This window comes from Mytilus californianus, unplaced genomic scaffold, assembly GCF_021869535.1.
Source record: "Mytilus californianus isolate M0D057914Y unplaced genomic scaffold, xbMytCali1.0.p SCAF_8, whole genome shotgun sequence".
Lineage (NCBI taxonomy): Eukaryota > Metazoa > Mollusca > Bivalvia > Mytilida > Mytilidae > Mytilus > Mytilus californianus.
Window position 1 is genome coordinate 106,891,338 of NW_026262734.1, and position 18,505 is coordinate 106,909,842.

The window sequence follows — 18,505 nt, forward strand, 5'->3', positions numbered from 1 at the left end:
GACAGACCAATATGACCACCAACGATTGACCCGCTTATAGAACAAAAGACAAAAAAAACCACCAGCAATCTACTCCTCTGAGGAAATATATGTATAAACAAAGTCAATCAACAAAAAGTAAGACATGGTTCAGTTAGCCGGACCTTTCATATACTGATTCAATAATTTGTTTAAATATATAAGATAATGATTATTCTTAAACAGATATTTTATTACCAGTTTACTCTTTACCTTACCATTACATAAATTAAAGCACATTTAACATAGATGGTTATAAATAGGACTGTAACTTGCTTACGCTTTTGTCTTTTTGGATTATATGTTCAGCACTTTGAACTAACCATGTTAGTCTATTAATGACAACGTTAACAGCAAAACTGTATTGACTAAAAAACATTCTTTGACATTATCCATAGTTCGCTGAAATTTGAGACAATAAATCATAATGCAATTGGAATGTCGGTTCCATACGACTTAATTTCTATACTTTGAGTTGTTTCTTTTAACTGAGTACATGTATAAGCGACAGGAAGAAGTATTTCCACTTCCTCATATTGGAATTTGTGATGTTTGCAACAAGTTTGCTCTAACACTTTAATTGGAACTTGTATTTTCTCACAGACTTGACCTTTCTTGCCACCTATACATCCTTTATTACATCTTGTATTTGCAAATATAATATCTTTCGGGTATCTGTGTTTATTACTATCAGTATCGAGGAACCATGGACATGTTGATCGGAACATGACTGGGTAATCTCCCTTTAATGTCGTTGTTGGACACTTTCGACTTATTTCATGTGCCTTGCTGAGAAATTGTAATTGATAAATGTCCTGGGTATTATTATATTGATGATCTGCCATTAGAATGTTTTTAATGTCCAGTCCTTTGTTTATCCTGAGGAATCGTTCATGGAGATTGTCTGGTTGTGAACAGAGGTGTTTCCTGCACGTAGAGCCAGGGTACACAAGGTATAAAATAATCAGTTGAAGAAAGAATGCGGCTGTCTGAAAACACACAAAAACATTATCAAAATTGTAATTTGTACATGAAACAGTTTGAACTCATTTCTGACGTTTAAGAATTATACAGTTTAATTAAAAAAAATGATTAGTCTTTTATAGATATGATTTAAATGAGATGTTCGGTAATCACATTAACAAAGCACTAATACTATATATTTCATATTCAAATTCGAATCAGTCCAGACAAGAAGAGAATGTTCAGAGAACATGAATGTTATTAAAAGTACACAATAGACATCGATCATCATTTCCCAGTGGCTGTTACATACATGTACAAAATGGTTGTCTCAAATCAATGAACGGTATCCGTTTTCTTATGATGATGTTAACGGTATATGTTTTCGTCACCCTCCCAATTATCCTCCTTCTTTTCAAAGCTATTTCGTCCGCTAAAGTAGTTTATAACGTAGGTACTTAATATATGTATATTCAAGTGTAGAATAACTATGTTATATCTTGTTCTAAATTCATATTAAAATAATTTAGAGCTATATATATGACAACGAGTCCATCGTCGTAAAACTAGATAGGGGAAGCAACTCGTGAAAAGTATAGATGGTAAATTTATACTATTTATTCCCGAAAATACCACAGCAATGATTAAACATAACAAGCTAACTTAATCGTATTTTAGTTTATCTGTAAAACTAATAAGAAATTAATAGAAGAACAAAAGATATGGGGTATCCATCCATGACTCAAAATCAGTACATGCACCGCATAAAACACACAAAAAGCAAAGGAACAGCGCTGATATTGCTGTTTTTCACCTCATAGTCACAGTGAGGCATTTAACACGGAGCAAAAAAAAACCTCTCAGCTCACTGCAAGTTAAGGACGGTCCCTAGCACCGGTTTGAACGGAATTCTTTGCAAAATGATTTGGATAGACTTTTTAAGATGTAACGACGCCAATTCGGCCTGATCAAAAAAAGAACATACTGGAAAGTAGTGCATATTTAAAAGAAAATAGTTCCTACGCAAAGGTGTAAGTATCAAACTTAGTATATGATAATTACTTATGTTGCGTATCTATATATATATTACTACAAAAAAAATTGTGTGAAATAAGATCCGTTAAACATATTAATATGCGTCGTTTCCACGGGGATAAACTATTGTAAAAAGAACTTGTTTAAGAATTGAAAGCTCCTTTAGCAGTTTAATGACAGTGAAAAAGCGTTGACCGAAGCACATTTTATATGAAGAGGCGGAAGTGCTTGATACTAAAAATGTGCGCACGATCAACACTTGTACAACCCTATTAAAACAACAAAAAGAAGCATTCAATTCTTATAATTACATCATAGTTTTTATGCTACAACCATGAAATTGTGACTTGTATCAAATTTTAGTATAAGAATAAGAAGATGAGGTATGATTGACAATGAGACAACTATCCATCAAAGTTCAAATGAAGTGGATGTAAGCAGTTATAGGTAACCGTATGGCCTTCAACAATGAGAAAACCCGTATCGTATGGTCGCCTATAAAAGGCCACGAACAAATATGAATCAATTCAATTGAGAAAAGTAACGGCTTAGTTTGTTTTCCTATGCGTTGTAGTAACTTTGTCACGGGAAACACGTGCTGTCATGAATGTTGCGTTTTATTGGGAAATGAAATAGAATTTTGGAATTTCCCGCGATTGCTCTCTGCCAATCAAAGATACGGATTCTTGAGAGACTTACATGTAATGTAATTCTTTGATACTGCGTAAATCGTTAACTAGTTAACTGCTGAAGAAAAGTGCCATTCCATCGGACTAAAGATTTCTTTATTTTCATATTTAAAGGCTTAATTAAGATTCCGTTACGTTTGGACTCTACGAGATTAATAACAAAATATATTGTTAAATGAAAATTTGGAAGATGTAAAAGGTTACAGACTGCGTGTAATATTACAATAACCAATGATAACCTTGTTCAAATATTTTTTTTTTTTTTAAATGTGGACCCTTTTACTAGCTTGTAATGGATATTTTTTCTTCGATATCTTATGACACTGAAAGTAAGACATGCATATGAAATTCTATTTCATAAAATTTTACTACTGAGACAATTAAATGACACTAAACCCCTTAAAATCCTGTCCAATTATGCTTTTCTACAAAAAAAATGCTGTTTTATGACAAACACCGCGATTGGGACATAAACATGAACTACAAGGTAATAGTATAGTACATTTAAACAGAAAAGAAGAAGCGAAGTTCCACCTACATGTCACCGGAAATCATGAAAATCGAATAGATTTTGGTATGCATTTTGAAATGTATCATTGCAGGATTGAATTGAATATTAAGCATGAGCAACTGAATAAGAAGTAACAATTTTCTTTTGCTAGGTATGGGAATAACTAGATAGGTTGGATAACGTGTATGTGAATTAGACAGCTATCCAACAACACAAAAGGAAATCTGGAGGACAACGTCGATCTTAAACAAATGGTTACAATATATGTCAAGCTCTTAATTGTGCCTAGAATATTTATTTGTTGTTTGAGTGATCTTTGATAACTTACTTTTGTTGCCATCGGTAAGTTGTTGCACAGAAGATGAGATTGGTCTTGTACGAAGATGTCACATTGATACGAAACGACAATTCTGTCTTATATATAAGACGAAAACATAAAAAATAGAATTTCCATAGGATGTAGATAAAACGGACCATGTTTTTTTCTTCTTTTTTTTTTTTTTTTTGGAAAAAAAATGTATTTCCTATGATGGCTGAAAATAGGTCAACCGCCATATCATTTAACCATCACCTATAATGTTTACATCTGAAAGGAAGGACACACGTACCCTAGTAACATGATATGTATAAAAGTAATCTTTATTGTCCTAAACATGACAACCCAAAATTGATGAAATTCTTGGGTGGAGTCAATAAATGGGACTTTCAAAACAGGATATTTTCTAGTATAGTAGAAAAAATATAAAAAGAATTGCTTGAAGATAATGTATAATGACAATACAATACTATGGAATACAACATGTGTTTATCCAAATTAAGTTCCCCAAGGTAGGGGGCAATGACTAGGATACACTCATAATTCAATTTCATTAACATATACAACCGATTTACTACTATAATACCGGTGGATAGTTGTCTCATTGGCAATCATACCACATCTCCTTATTTTATACCAATGGGTCAACTGTCTACAAGAGAACAAATGATGTAGAAGTCAGTAACTATAGGTCACCTTACGGCCTTCAACAATGAGCAAATCCTATACCGACATGACAAAATGAAGAGCATATAAAACTAGAAAACCAACAGCCTGATTCATATATGGGCTAGGATGAAATTTGAAAAAAAAAGGCAGGACAGGAGTTTTGAGTAAAAAAAAGGCAGGATGAGCAACTTGGCAAAAAAAAGGCAGGATGACAATTTATGTAAAAAAAAGTCAGGATAAACTAATAAAAAAAAGGCAGGACCGAATAGAGTGAAAAATAAAAAGGCAGGACAGAGATAACAACTAAAAAAAATGCAGAACAAAATTTTTCATCCTAGCCCCCCCCCCCCCCCCCCCCCCCCCCCCATAAAAATCAAATGGTAGCTCCCTTATTAGATCCCTTTTGACTGTGCTGAAAGGGGGTAACAATTTTTATTCAAGTTCGATTCTATATTTTATAAATTGAAAACAGTAACAAAACTTTTAATTCTTGAACAGATTGTACCTTTTGTTAACTGACTGGTAAAAAAATATCGTCTGCCACCAGCGGAACCGATCACGTGATAGTATTTACAAATGTATGATACCAAATAGACACAACAGCCAAAAAATCCAAGTCTAATCTTTATTTGAGTGATTAAAACATTTATTCAGAGGAAAATGACATTCAAAATGTTTGATTTAATTTCAGTACCAAATAAACATTTACTGGTTAGAATAAAATTGAGAATGGAAATGGGGAATGTGTCAAAGAGACAACAACCCGACCAAAGAGACAACAACCCGACCAAAGAGCAGACAACAGTCGAAGGCCACCAATGGGTCTTCAATGCAGCGAAAAAATCCCGCACTCGGAGGTGGTCCTCAGCTGGCCCCTAAATAAAATTGTGTACAAGTTCAATGAAAATGGACGTCACACTAAACTCCAAAACATATAAATGAACTAAAATTAAAAAACATACAAGACTAACAAAGGCCAGAGGCTCCTGACTTGGGACAGGCGCAAAAATGTTTTTACCCTTAAACTTATGGTTGTTTTTGAAGAAATTTTATCTATTACCCTTAAAGATATGGTTGTTTAAAAGAAATTGTCGGAATGGAAATTCATCAACAGATTTCAACAAAACAACCAGATTTACACGGACTTTATGTTTTCAAGCTGATGAATCCCCTGAATCCAACAAAATAAAAACGATACCTAGGGCCTGATACAATTATAAGTCGAGATAGGAATGACAATCCCGTGACAAAAAGATAAGCACTGATAGGTCACAAAACATTATGAAAAAAAGTAATTAAAGATTTTACACGAACCATACGAAAACCGAGTGCTGTACTAAGAAGCTGAGAAATAAACAGTGCCTGCTCTAATAGGGGCAACTGTCGTGTTTGCTTTTGACAAGTTGGAAAACACCAATGAGGAGGCGCTTTCGGTCATAATGCATAAATAGTCATCGAGTGTGTCGGGCTTATACTTGCAATTACTTGTGCAAACGTGCATTTTGTCTGCAGAAGACTCATTAGTGACGCTCGAATCAAAACAGCTAACAACAATACAATTACTGAGTTGAAGAGTATTAAATCAAAATGTATAAATCTGGCGACTAAGGCAAGCACTAGATTCGAGCCAGTAGTTTTAAATAGTCATCAAAGATTCATGGTTTATAATTCATCATAGTACGCCATCTCTCGCTTTCCGCCTACATGCATGTAACACGCTCAAATCGACAAGGAAAGAGGAACAAAAGACAACACTGTGCCTACGACTTATGGAACGTATCCATAGTTCATGTTTTTAAAATTGAAAGTTTTGCTGGAGGTCTTTTTAAATATCGGGAGTCGCTTCCTTACTATTTACTGCACGTCATGTACTGAAAAGTTTTAACCTTGTGACAAACATTATATAGACATGAAATAGTACTCCACTCCTAAATGTTTTTAGTTGAAACTCTACCCGTTAATATCAAAGAATTTGTATCTTTTACTTCCTGTGTAAAAGTTTTACTTTCTTTTATTTTAATATCTCCTGGGTTTTTTATATTGATGAAACAATCTCCTGTATTTCTAATGAAAAAAACGTTGCAAAAGTAAAACATGTAATTTAATCAAATAAGCCAAAAACAAATTTTTGTAGCACGACAAATCAAGAAAAGAGTCTACTACCTCAATTCACCAACAAACCTTAATATGTTCTAATCAACCTCATCACTACAAAAAAAAAGGGAGAGAAAGAAAGAAATTATGAAATTATGTTTATCTAACGATTATTCGAAAACTGTAACAATGTTGTATTAGTATGAAACATGCAAACGAGTTTGTAAATTTTAATTGTCTATAATACCATTTCATTTGTCATATGGCTTTATACCATTTTAAGAACTACCTTTTGTACATAAAATACAAACTAGTTACTTAAAGTTATATTGCTCCTTGGTTGTACATCGTACATCACTGAAAGACACAGTAGTGTTAAACAGGACAATTACATGACTATGCCATTCTTATACCACTTTACAAGTAGCATTGCACTGAAAATACAACATTTGATTAAAAGTCCCGAAATTAAAAAATCTGTATTTGATTGACAGCTGTTCTTTCGAGAAAATTATTGTTTTACAGTTGTGTAGTTGGAAAGTTGGCGCCGTCAATTGACGATTTGACGGTCGCAAGTAATTTTACTTAGTGGTCGTCGCCAATAAAACTGCGGTTGCGACCGTCAAATTCTTAATTGAAGAGTACGGCGGCACATTTCACAAAATGTATTGTTATTCCTAAATTTTACAGTTAAGTATTTATAACTTCTGTTAATGAATTAACGATGATAGCAACTCGAGTGCTCTGTCTGTTGGACCATAAATTCTGAGTTTGTCAGATTATGAACTTTCATTACCGGTACTTTCATGTATACTCAAACTGTTTGTACAATTGAAAACGGTGGATATGACATTGGCTTATAGTATCAGAAGGTTTATCAATCATAACCGTAGTCGGGAGGGTTTTAGGGGTCCTTTAAAATCGAATATTACATTGAAGACTATTGAGGTCGATATTCAGATTGAAGTTTGACTAATAAATTCACAGAGTCATTTTGATTTCTGAAATACCATTCCCCTTTCAGAGACATCCTGGAAACGGTTTTATCAATAGCACTAAAGTGATGTTTAATCCCCATAATAAAGTTTAAATTAACCATCTGTGCAACATCTCTTAAATTCAACAATACATGTGCTATCACATTTCAACTGAAATTACAAATTCAAATGATCAGACAAGAGTCATATTTCGCAGGTATTAATAATAATTTTACAGTAAAACGATACTTTGTCTCAAAATGACCAATATATTTTATCCCTTTGTACATCCTTGTGCTGTCTAACAGAAACGGAAGATCCCATAGGAGCTAATTTCATCGTTTGCAATGAAGTACTCTTGACCGGAGCTTCCTCATTATAACTTTTACTCTGTCATCGTAAACTGTCTCTCGTGTAGTATATTCTGTAGTTCAATCACGAGTTTATGGCAGTAACTTGAAGATTTATGGTCTGTCAGTGGGAAAAGACAAAATAATTTGAAATAGAACAAGGATGCACATCCGATAAATCTGATAGTATAAATAACACAGATCGAACATATGAATTCATTATAAGTTTTCAACAGTACTGATAACAACTTTGCACCATTTTAAACTAGCAGTACTCAACATTAAGATATAAAATGGAAATTCATACAGTAAGTGTAATTCTCATATCATTCAGATGACAATTTTATAATCTGATAAAACAGTCATTACGGTATATATAGGTTTATGGCTAGTAATAATAGCCCTCATATTTAGTGTAAGTATTATACATTGACCCTTTAAAGATATTCATAAAAGTTCACTGTTACAATACACTACGGCCTGTCTCACTCTCAAAGCGTTTCATTTTTTTTTTTTTGGTGTTGGAAAATATTATGTTATTTTGAAAAAAAAAAGTTGATTACGTGTGATTTCTATAGGTTACAAGAGAGCAATTATTCGTAAGGCATTTTCCATAGGGTATTTTAACGTTATAATCGTTTAAGTTTGAAAATATTCATAAAAGTTCACTGTTACAATACACAAAGGCCTGTCTCACTCTCAAAGTGTTTTAGTTTATTTTGTATGGGAAAATGTTATGTTATTTTGTAAAAACAAAATGTTGATCACGTGTGGTTTAAGTAAGTACAAACTAAGCGAAGACATTTTTTCCCATTTTTTAAACGTTTACAAGTGCCTTTATCAAAGAGTTATTAATCAGAAGTAAACAAAAAATGGCATGTAAGGAACCTAAATGTAAGAGGAAATTATATGTTTGTTTGGTTTTTGATTCCATAAAATACTTTGTAGTAAAGTAGTCTACGAGTATAAAATCAAATTTACATTATTTCATAATATGAGTATATGGAAAAAGTATATACAATCAAATATTTGTGGAAATGATCATTTTCGCATTAGAAGACACATGTAAATTAATAAAACAAATACTAGTATTAAAATGAATCTATAACTATATCTTAGCAAAGAAGAACACGGCTTATGATCAAGGCAACATTAAACAGCTGGTTCTTACTGAACATATGATATCAATGCCTAAAAGTAGATGTATTTTACATATACAAAATGTACATATAAATGGAACTCCCGCCAAACAAAAAAGTAAACCTAAGAACACTTCGTAATGTAACTCCCTCATACATTCCTGGTCGGGGGTTGGCTTGACGTGTTTTTTTTTTGAAGGGTTTGTTTAGCTCTTCAATGTTTGAATTAGGTTTAAGATCTGTCCAAATATTTTGCCTGACTGAAGAGACATTGTTCAAATTTAAAATTAAAGTTGGTACCGTAAATGTAATTCGTATATATCAACAATTAAGTTGCCATTGATTCAGTATTGCCATGATATGTATATAATGCATTATGTTTGTTAATTTTTCAATTACACATGTTATAAATAGACCAAAATGTATTTCAACTAATGTTGCAACTCATTTATTCAAAGTTGACCATAGAGGATTTTTAGTCTTCTGTTTAATCAGTTTTGTGTTTATTTTCTTTGTATGCTTTATATTCTGATTTTTCAAATAATCATGTTTATCATACTTAATGAAGTTTTTGCCAGAAACAAAAAATCACAAAAAAAAAAAGACAATGAAAAAATCATAATTTAAAGACTTCACCGTGGTGAATGTAAATTATTGTACGGATCTTTCATGTATTTGTAAATTTTGACCAGAACGTGACATTTGATATTTTTCAGATATTATCTTTGGGGATGCTAATATGTACCTTCTGGTCTATTGGCGATTGTGCAGCAATACGGGATCAAAAGTGCCTTGATCCAAAAGATCTACAAAAACGTTTGGACAAGGTTAACAGTGGTCTAGATTTCAAACGACTACTTATACCAAACGAGTATACAGATCTGGACGCTGAATTTAACTTTCTGTACACTTTTACAAATACACATGCAATAAAGCAGAAATGTCCTTCCACTTTTGTGAAGGGCAACTATCCCGTGATGTTGAGAAGTTCCTGTCCATGGTTTATCGATGTTGATTGGAGCAATGAGAGGTATCCCAATCAAATTGAATTTGCCAATACAAGATGCCGAACATGCATTGGATCAGACGGACAACAGGGTTGTGAGAGGATCCATCATCAGGTAAAGATACTCAAGAGAACCGGATGTGTAGATAATGTCTATCAATATGAAGAACAAAATTTTCTGTTACCCATCGGATATACTTGCGCCCAAGCAAAGGAAATAGAGAACAGTGCACCAGCAGACCCTCCTTCGGATGATGTTCCTGTACCGGTTTAGAGATAATTTAGCATGTTCCACAGTATGTGGACGTTTCTGTATGGTCCTGTGGACTGATTATTGATTTATATACAAACATGAAATATGTTCATTTTCAAAATATTTGATATTATTACTTATTTATTTTGACATTTTTTTCTAAATACAATTTTTACATTTATGAAGTTTAGCTTTATCTAGAATATAAACAATCAGCTAAAAAGTAAAAAACGTATACACGTTGACCAGCTGATATAACAGAAAAAGACAAAAGGTATAGCCAAATCAAGAGGAAGAATCAGAGTTATGCATCAGAGACATCATTTCTTAATTTCAAATCATTTTCTAAGTTTTAAAACGGCAAATGTCAATCAATAATTTCCGTATTTAAATGTCAGTACTGGAAGTTAAGGGGTTTCAAATAAAGTTTTAAGCTAGATAAAAGATCTGAACAGAACCCAAATAGACCTCTAGTTCACACATACACAGAACATAATGAATATATAGAACATATTTGAATAACAGTCAGGTCACTCAGGTCATCAGAATTGTTTTTGATGTAGAAACTCCTTTGTGGTTTTGCTCTGAAATTTTTTTCTCGAAAAATGGCTACGTTTAAGGACAGTTTACTCTTATTCAGAATCTGACGTTTTCCTTGGAACTGTCTTTCATTTCGTTTTCCTTTCTTTTATTAAAATATGACCAAACGCAAAATACTTACTGTTCCTATCCTGGCATAGAAATGTTAACCTTCCAAATTCTTTGGTAAATTAGGCGTTTTCTGTACCAGTATAGACACAAGGTTATATAAGCATAAAAAAATCATCGACCGCAAAAACCTTCGATTGTTAAGGGAGATGAATTATAAGTTTTCATGTATATACTTTTGTTTAAAAAATCTACATAGACTGTTATTTGTCTTTTTGGTCATTAGTCGGTTTTTGCCATGGCGTTATCGGTTTGTCTTTTGGTCATTAGTCGGTTTTTGCCATGGCGTTATCAGTTTGTCTTTTGTTCATAAGTCGGTTTTTGCCTTGTCATTAGTCGGTTTTTGCCATGGCGTTATCAGTTTGTCTTTTGGTCATTAGTCGGTTTTTGCCATGGCGTTATCAGTTTGTCTTTTGGTCATAAACGGTTTTTGCCATGGCGTTATCAGTTTGTCTTCTGTTCATAAGTCGGTTTTTGCCATGGCGTTATCAGTTTGTCTTTTGGTCATTAGTTGGTCTTTGCCATGGCGTTATCAGTTTGTCTTTTGTTCATTAGTCGGTTTTTGCCATGGCGTTATCAGTTTGTCTTTTGGTCATTAGTCGGTTTTTGCCATGGCGTTATCAGTTTGTCTTTTGGTCATTAGTCGGTTTTTGTCATGGCGTTATCAGTTTGTCTTTTGGTCATTAGTTGGTTTTTGCCATGGCGTTATCAGTTTGTCTTTTGTTCATTAGTCGGTTTTTGCCATGGCGTTATCAGTTTGTCTTTTGGTCATTAGTCGGTTTTTGCCATGGCGTTATCAGTTTGTCCTTACTTATAAATTTGAATATCCCTTTGGTATCTTTTGTGTCTCTTGTAAAGAGACTTAGCGTACCTGCCTGATTATATAATGTATTACATGACGCTTTATACATTACATGAGAGGTGTTGCTAGTGAAGCAGAAGCTGCTTACCCTTTCGTAGCACTCGAGGTGACCCTCGGTTTTAGTTGGATTTCGTGTTGATCAGTCGTGAGTTTTGTATTCGTATTGTTTATGTGAACTGTTATTCGTCTTTTTCTTTTTTTTTTTCTTTTTTTTTGGTTCATAAGTTATTCAAACAGTGTTAAGTGTTATATTCATATTTCTAAAATATATTAGGTACAATCAAAAGTCTAATGTATTGTTGACTTATTCGCTGTTTACGGTTTTTTTCATGACGTTGTCAGTTTCTCTTGAGTTGTGCGTTTTAAATCTCCTGGGTATCATCCGCCTCTTTTTGATTTCTATTGTTAAACGGGAATTAGCTGTCGAATTCGTGTTCACCGATTTGACTCAAATTCTCATATTTGATTCATAACATACTAAATCTTACATCGACATTATAAAAAGTCTGAAAGAAAAAAAACAATTTACGATGCATGTACTCGATAATATGTACCAGCATTTCGTGTGTATTTTAGTCTAGACGCCATCTATTTAAATGAATACGGGTTAAATAAGGTCGGATTATTCACTTCCAAGTGAATTATTCATCATCGATGTTTTTTAGCTTATAGTGACAAAATTGGACCAAACTGGCTACTAAAAGCGAATTATTATTTCACTTTCATTTATGATTGAAGCAAACAAAAAACTATATTTTTCTTTACATATCTCGTAGCTAATTCCCTTTTGAAGGTCACATTAATTCCTAAAAGTCAAATAATAAAAAAAACAAATCCGTGAAAAAGATCCTATCGTCTGTTTCTATCTAATTTGCATTAATATGAAACAGGAATTTCATGGGATTTTTTCATTATTTCAATCACAATGGAATGTTACTTTAGAAAGGCGTTACCAATAATTTCAGAGAAATAAATAAAACTGTAGAAAAAAATGGTCGAAAGTACGGATGGGTATTTTTCAGTCCATGTTGAAAACTCCAAATATTGACAAAATACTTCCAGTTTAAATCAGTGTAAATAATGATATGGTCGTAAAAAATTCATAGGCAATAATATACAATAATGCGTTGATAAGTGAACCAGAACCAATGTTTGTAACAAAAGACAGCATGTATTATCTATGATGAAAGGAAATTATATACCGAGTATTTTTTTCCGGATCTATTGATGGTATAATTGTGTGAAATATTTGGAAGAAGTAATATAGTTGATACCAGCTGTGTCCTTGATCATGATTTGCAAATTTGTCATGTAGCACATTGTGTCAGTTACTATAATACAACTTATATATTTTGTTTTAATTTGTCATTACAGCATACTCTATAAAAAATAATAAAAAAAAGAATGGGGTAAAAGATCTTTTGATTTAAAACCACTGAAAATTTTTCAATCGAATAAAAAGTTGAATGAAGTTTACTTAAAAACACCACACGTTTGCAGACATAGAATTGTTTACTTTTTTACACAGAAGATGTGGTATGAGTGCCAATGAAACAACTCTCCATCCAAGTCACAATTTGTAAAAGTAAACCATTATAGGTCAAAGCCTTGGCTCACACCGAACATCAAGCTATAAAGGGCCCGAAAAGGACAAGTGTAAAACCATTCAAACAGGAAAACTAACGGTCTAATCTATATAAAAAAAAACGAGAAACAAGAAACACTTATGAACCACATCAACAAACGACAACCACTGTACAACAGGTTCCTGACTCAGGACAGGTGCAAATAAATGCAGCGGGTTTAAACGTTTTAACAGGTGCCAACAGTCACCCTACCTGAAACTATAGTGTAACATTACAACATAGAAAGACACACTATAAAATATCAATTGAAATGGCTTAACTCAATCAAAAGACATATAAACTAAAACAAGTGAACATACACTGAACGAATAAATTTGATCTATGACACCATGTAAATACAAAATTGATAAAACAAGGGGGTTCGATGTTAAACAACACAAAAAAGACAACCATAACCTTGGACAAAATGCCGCCAAATAAAATAACGTACACAGGCAAATAAAAATAATTTTGCTGAAAGGTATACAAGGAGTACGGAAATAATTTTTACAAAATAAATAATTTAGTTGTTCCTTAGTACGAGAACAAAAGTGAAAATTTTATCGTCATACTAAACACTTGCATCAACAGGTCAAATTAACATGCACGAAAGTAAGATTTTAGAGTACTCGCAGTTACTGAAAGCTATTTCAAAGCTAAAAACAATCAATAATAAAAGAATCATGCATCAGAGACTAAAATCAACTAAAACACATCCCAGGGATTTAGTGTTTTAACGTCATGGACAGTCAAAGAAGACATGACTTGTGCAATGCCAAAATAAAAGTATCGACAGGCAGTAGGATAGTTAGGAGTTAACCTGTTAATAAATATGTACAATGTTATATATAGAGAGAGTAATCTCTATATAGAAAATGAACGTGGATGTGTATTTATACATCCCAAAAAATCGTTTGAAAAGAAAACAAATTTAGTTATGTTTTAATTTGCTGATGACAAAATGACATGTTTTAATACACATACGAACTGTTATGTACGGAAATATTTTATTTTGTTTAATTGCTATAATAATCAATGTAATCAATATGTATGTAATCACTTGTATGAAATTTAACTTAATTGTTCTGCTCAATATTGGGCGTCATAATTGACAATAAAAGACTGTTCGTTTTTATGTTGATACGACTTTACAGTTCTTGAGACGATTGACTTTTCAGTTACAGGAGACTAATGATATATTTTGATGCTTTGAGCAAAACAAACCAAAAACGTTAACAATTTCCGATAACAAGAACAAAAAAAAAATAACAAACAAACAAGATTATTTCAATATATTTAACACACAAGCACAAAATTTCAGATACTCTATAATGATTTGTACAGAGATAAAAGCTGTGAACAAACACTTTATCAAATAAAGTAAATAGTAAAAAATAAAAAATAAAAGGCTACATGCGAATAATGTCTGTCGACAAAGACCTCACTATCACCTTCTATAGTCATAAGATGAAACAGTGAACCAGTCGATACGTCATCGCTAGATATTATTCATGAGCAAGGGTACAATGTCAAAGCTTTTAAAAATGATAATGATTCAGTGTGTGGGGCAGGGATTAGGAATGGGAGGGTCGTAGGGGGCTTACGCTCCACCCCTTTGATTGAAAAGATATATCATTTTTAGCATAAAATCGTCCACAAAAATGTTCGCCTTGCTACGCTCGGTGGTATAAATATTTCATTTTATTGAATTACACTCAATAGAACATCATGAGAGTAGTGGCCAATGACCTACTTTTTACACCGTGCACCATACTGGTGTTTATTTCAGTATTCCGATAGTTACTTCAGCAACGTATTGTAGTTGTTTTCCGGAGATGGGCTTCTTTTTGATTGGACTCTATTTTCCTCCCACATGTGTCACATCCAGATGCATATAGTATCCGTTACAAGTTATAGCTTTTCTAAAAAGCTTGCTGATTAATAGCTTATTATGTGGAAAATTGTTATTTTTTTCTCTATAGTCTCATCCATTCAGAATATTGCTCTGCATATGAATTGTTATGGGGAAAAAGTGAACAAGAGGAAAAGTCAATATAATATTGTAAGGGTATAGCTTTACTTAGGTAAATCACCACGTATGCACTTTATAAACTTTAAAGGGGCATTAGCTACGATATCGGGTTAAATGACCGTCGGCAGTTTTCGGAGGTTATCTCGATGGTTTATTAAACGGCGTCTAGACTAAAACACACACGAAATATTGATAGATATTATTAACTCCATGCATTATTAACTGTTTATTTTAGACTTATTGTAATTTGGATATACATTTCAGTATGTTATAAATCAGATATGATAATTTGAGTCAAATCGATGAACATTAATTTGACAGCTAATGCCCCTTTTACAAAATCACTGATTTCGGCTACTTATAGATACTAAGTGTGAACTATTATTATTCTGTATAACGATACGCATGAGTGATAACTGTAACTTAATTGATGCTTTGTAACTCAGGAAGTTATAATTATAGACCTAAAACACACTATATACTTAAATTATTTTCTTATCAGATGCAAACACAATTGAATAATTAAGACAAAACAAAAATTTATTATATTTAATTACTTTCGTGTTTGACCTTGCGTCATTAAAATATCGATTCAAAACTTTACTTTCAACTTGAATGAACACTTCACTGTCATTTTCATGACCTACTGTCATGATTTTTTTCGGCCTCAATTACGGACACGCACACATATAATAGATGCACCACAATATTATCCAATCAGACGTTGAGAAAACCATAACTTCATCTAATATTAACCAATGAGATTCACCCCATTGTGATTTGAAGTGAATGAATATTTAGACCGGGTGTCATGTGACCCGGTAATGATAAATACAATAGAAAAACTTCTGTCAGAGTCAACCAATAATCTCAGCTTATCATTCAAGGTGACATACCAAACAATCTATTAAAATTACTTTACTTACCATGTGGTATATACTTTTAATGACCTTCCTTGTATAAAGGAAAGTATTAAACAACTCATTCAGTTTCTTCCATTCAATATAACTAACCTTGATAATGTGTAATATAGTATCGTGAGAACGTGTTATATGTATTAATGACATGTAATAAGGAAAAGCTTTATATAGAATAAAAACTATTACCTTTTCGTCTGTAAGTTTAAAAGGCTTCCTTAAATAACGCGATCTTCGATCTTTTAAGTCGGTACGATTGTAAATATATGTACGATAAAAAGCGAAAAAAATGAATATGGTGTATTAATTCATGACATAAAATCTTACACTCAGTTGGCAAGACAAAAATCGAAGAAAGGGCGTTTTTATTACTTGTCCCATTTTAACAGAATCTGATAAAACTATTTAAAAACTTAATAATGAAATAATATTTTAATATGTTTATGTAATGTGTAAACCCAATACACCATTACCATACCTAGGCTACCAATAAATTCTTGCAACCAATCAAGATCAAGCACAATATGAAATGAACAACCTGACAAACAATCAAGAGGTTTGTTTTAAATAAAATTTAAACGCTCTATAATTTGAAAGTTCTGGAGACCAATACGAAACATACACTCGATTTAATGTGTTATTGAAAAACTGCATGATATCCTGCATTTCATGGAAAAATAAGGAAAAGTACAATAATATATGCGAAGTATGTAGCTCAGTGAATAGATTTTCTTTATACTGGAATATACATTGTGTGTAAACCTAAAATAGAATTTAAAGAAAAAAGTAAATTTGAAGACTTTGTGTTTTAGATTATTTTTTTACCGTTGTCCTATCAAGTGGGTAACATTAATTTGTTATCGTTCTTCCATACAAACAGTGTGGGTATTCAGTCTATTTCTTACGTCTCTTGAGGAATGCGGCTACACGTGCGATAACAAATTTTCAATGCATTTTCAGATTTTTTTTATAAAATTTCAACGTTGATATGCACTCTCGAAATATGCAAAGAAAAGGATACATTCGGGACTTACTTTTCGAAATACTTAAGTTTTATTTTTTCTTGTTTGAGGTAAAATACGATTTTATTACTTTTCTTAGAAATCAAATACTGCAACTTCAAACAGATCTTTTCCTTCGTTTATGGATTTGCAAAGTATTCCTTAGCCTCGGTTAATAGGCCTTAAAGATATTTACCAAACGCTAGATTTTCTGGACTATATACTTAAAATAGAATTCAGAGGAACAAGTAAATTTGAAGACTTTATGTTTTAGATTACATTTTTACCGTTGTCCTATCAAGTGGGTAACATTAAGATATTTACCAATCTGTAGTTTGAATGTGAAAGCATATATACAATTAGTTTTAACAGAAAGCGGTAGACAATTGTCTCCCCAATACAAATGCATACAGAAATAAACTCCCTTGATTTTGTTATGCAATTTTGATATAACATTCTTGAAGCTGTGTATCTTAATTACAACAGAAATAAATTGGGGAATATGTGCTTATTTTTTTTAAGCTAAAACAGAAAACGGAGTTATAATTATAAATGCTGGAGATCTCATTTTTCTTTTTGACACTAAATTGCTTCGCATTGATTTCTTTATGCAACACCGTCACGAAGTTATTTCAACAATTCATTAATTATACGTTATGCGAATCTATTATTTGGCCTTTTTAACTTTTTTTTTATTCGAGCGTCACTGATGAGTCTTTTGTGGACGAAACGCGCATCTGGCGCAAATACAAAATTTCAATCCTGGTATCTATGATGGAACTTATTTAAGATAGAAAAGTCAACAATATTCATTTGCCTGGAATTGTATGCACACTGCAGTAAATTGTTATGCTTACATATACAGCATCTTCATGTTCCTTTCCGACTGTTTCCAAATTCACGTTATATAGTAAAGTTGTGAGTTACCAGCTTCGTAAGATGAAAGACTTATTTAACAAATGTTGATTTAAGATTTTGTAGTTTGGATTGTTCATAAATCTTGTATGAGGTTAGGAATGCCCTTTACCGTCAGGCGACAAACGGTCATTTTCGGCTACCGCTTTAACGTCAAATTGGTTAAAATTTTCACGTGACTCGTCAAAATATCCTTATCGTGATTCGTCAGAGGTCTCAAATAATAATCCGTTACCGTTAATTTTGGAAAGAATTCACAAAATCAGTCGATTTTTTAACGTCATGCACCAAAAATTACCGTTAACGTCATTGGCAAGTTTTTTTTCTGTTATTCGTCATAACGGTACTCCCATTACGACCCTCGTGTATTGTTGATAAACTTGAGGTTCAAAATATGTGTTCAATCAGTGAAACAAGAACGACAA

General features: G+C 32.5%; 1 protein-coding gene across 1 annotated transcript; it reads right to left on the minus strand.

Annotated features, from left to right (window-relative positions):
- Positions 1 to 221: 221 nt before the first annotated feature.
- LOC127710738 (interleukin 17-like protein) lies at positions 222 to 16,261 on the minus strand. Its single transcript, XM_052216691.1, has 2 exons — positions 16,174 to 16,261; positions 222 to 1,007 (listed from the first exon to the last, which is right to left on the minus strand). The coding sequence occupies exons 1-2, from the start codon at positions 16,174 to 16,176 to the stop codon at positions 441 to 443; spliced, it is 570 nt and encodes a 189-aa protein (XP_052072651.1). The 5' UTR covers positions 16,177 to 16,261; the 3' UTR covers positions 222 to 440.
- Positions 16,262 to 18,505: the final 2,244 nt, after the last annotated feature.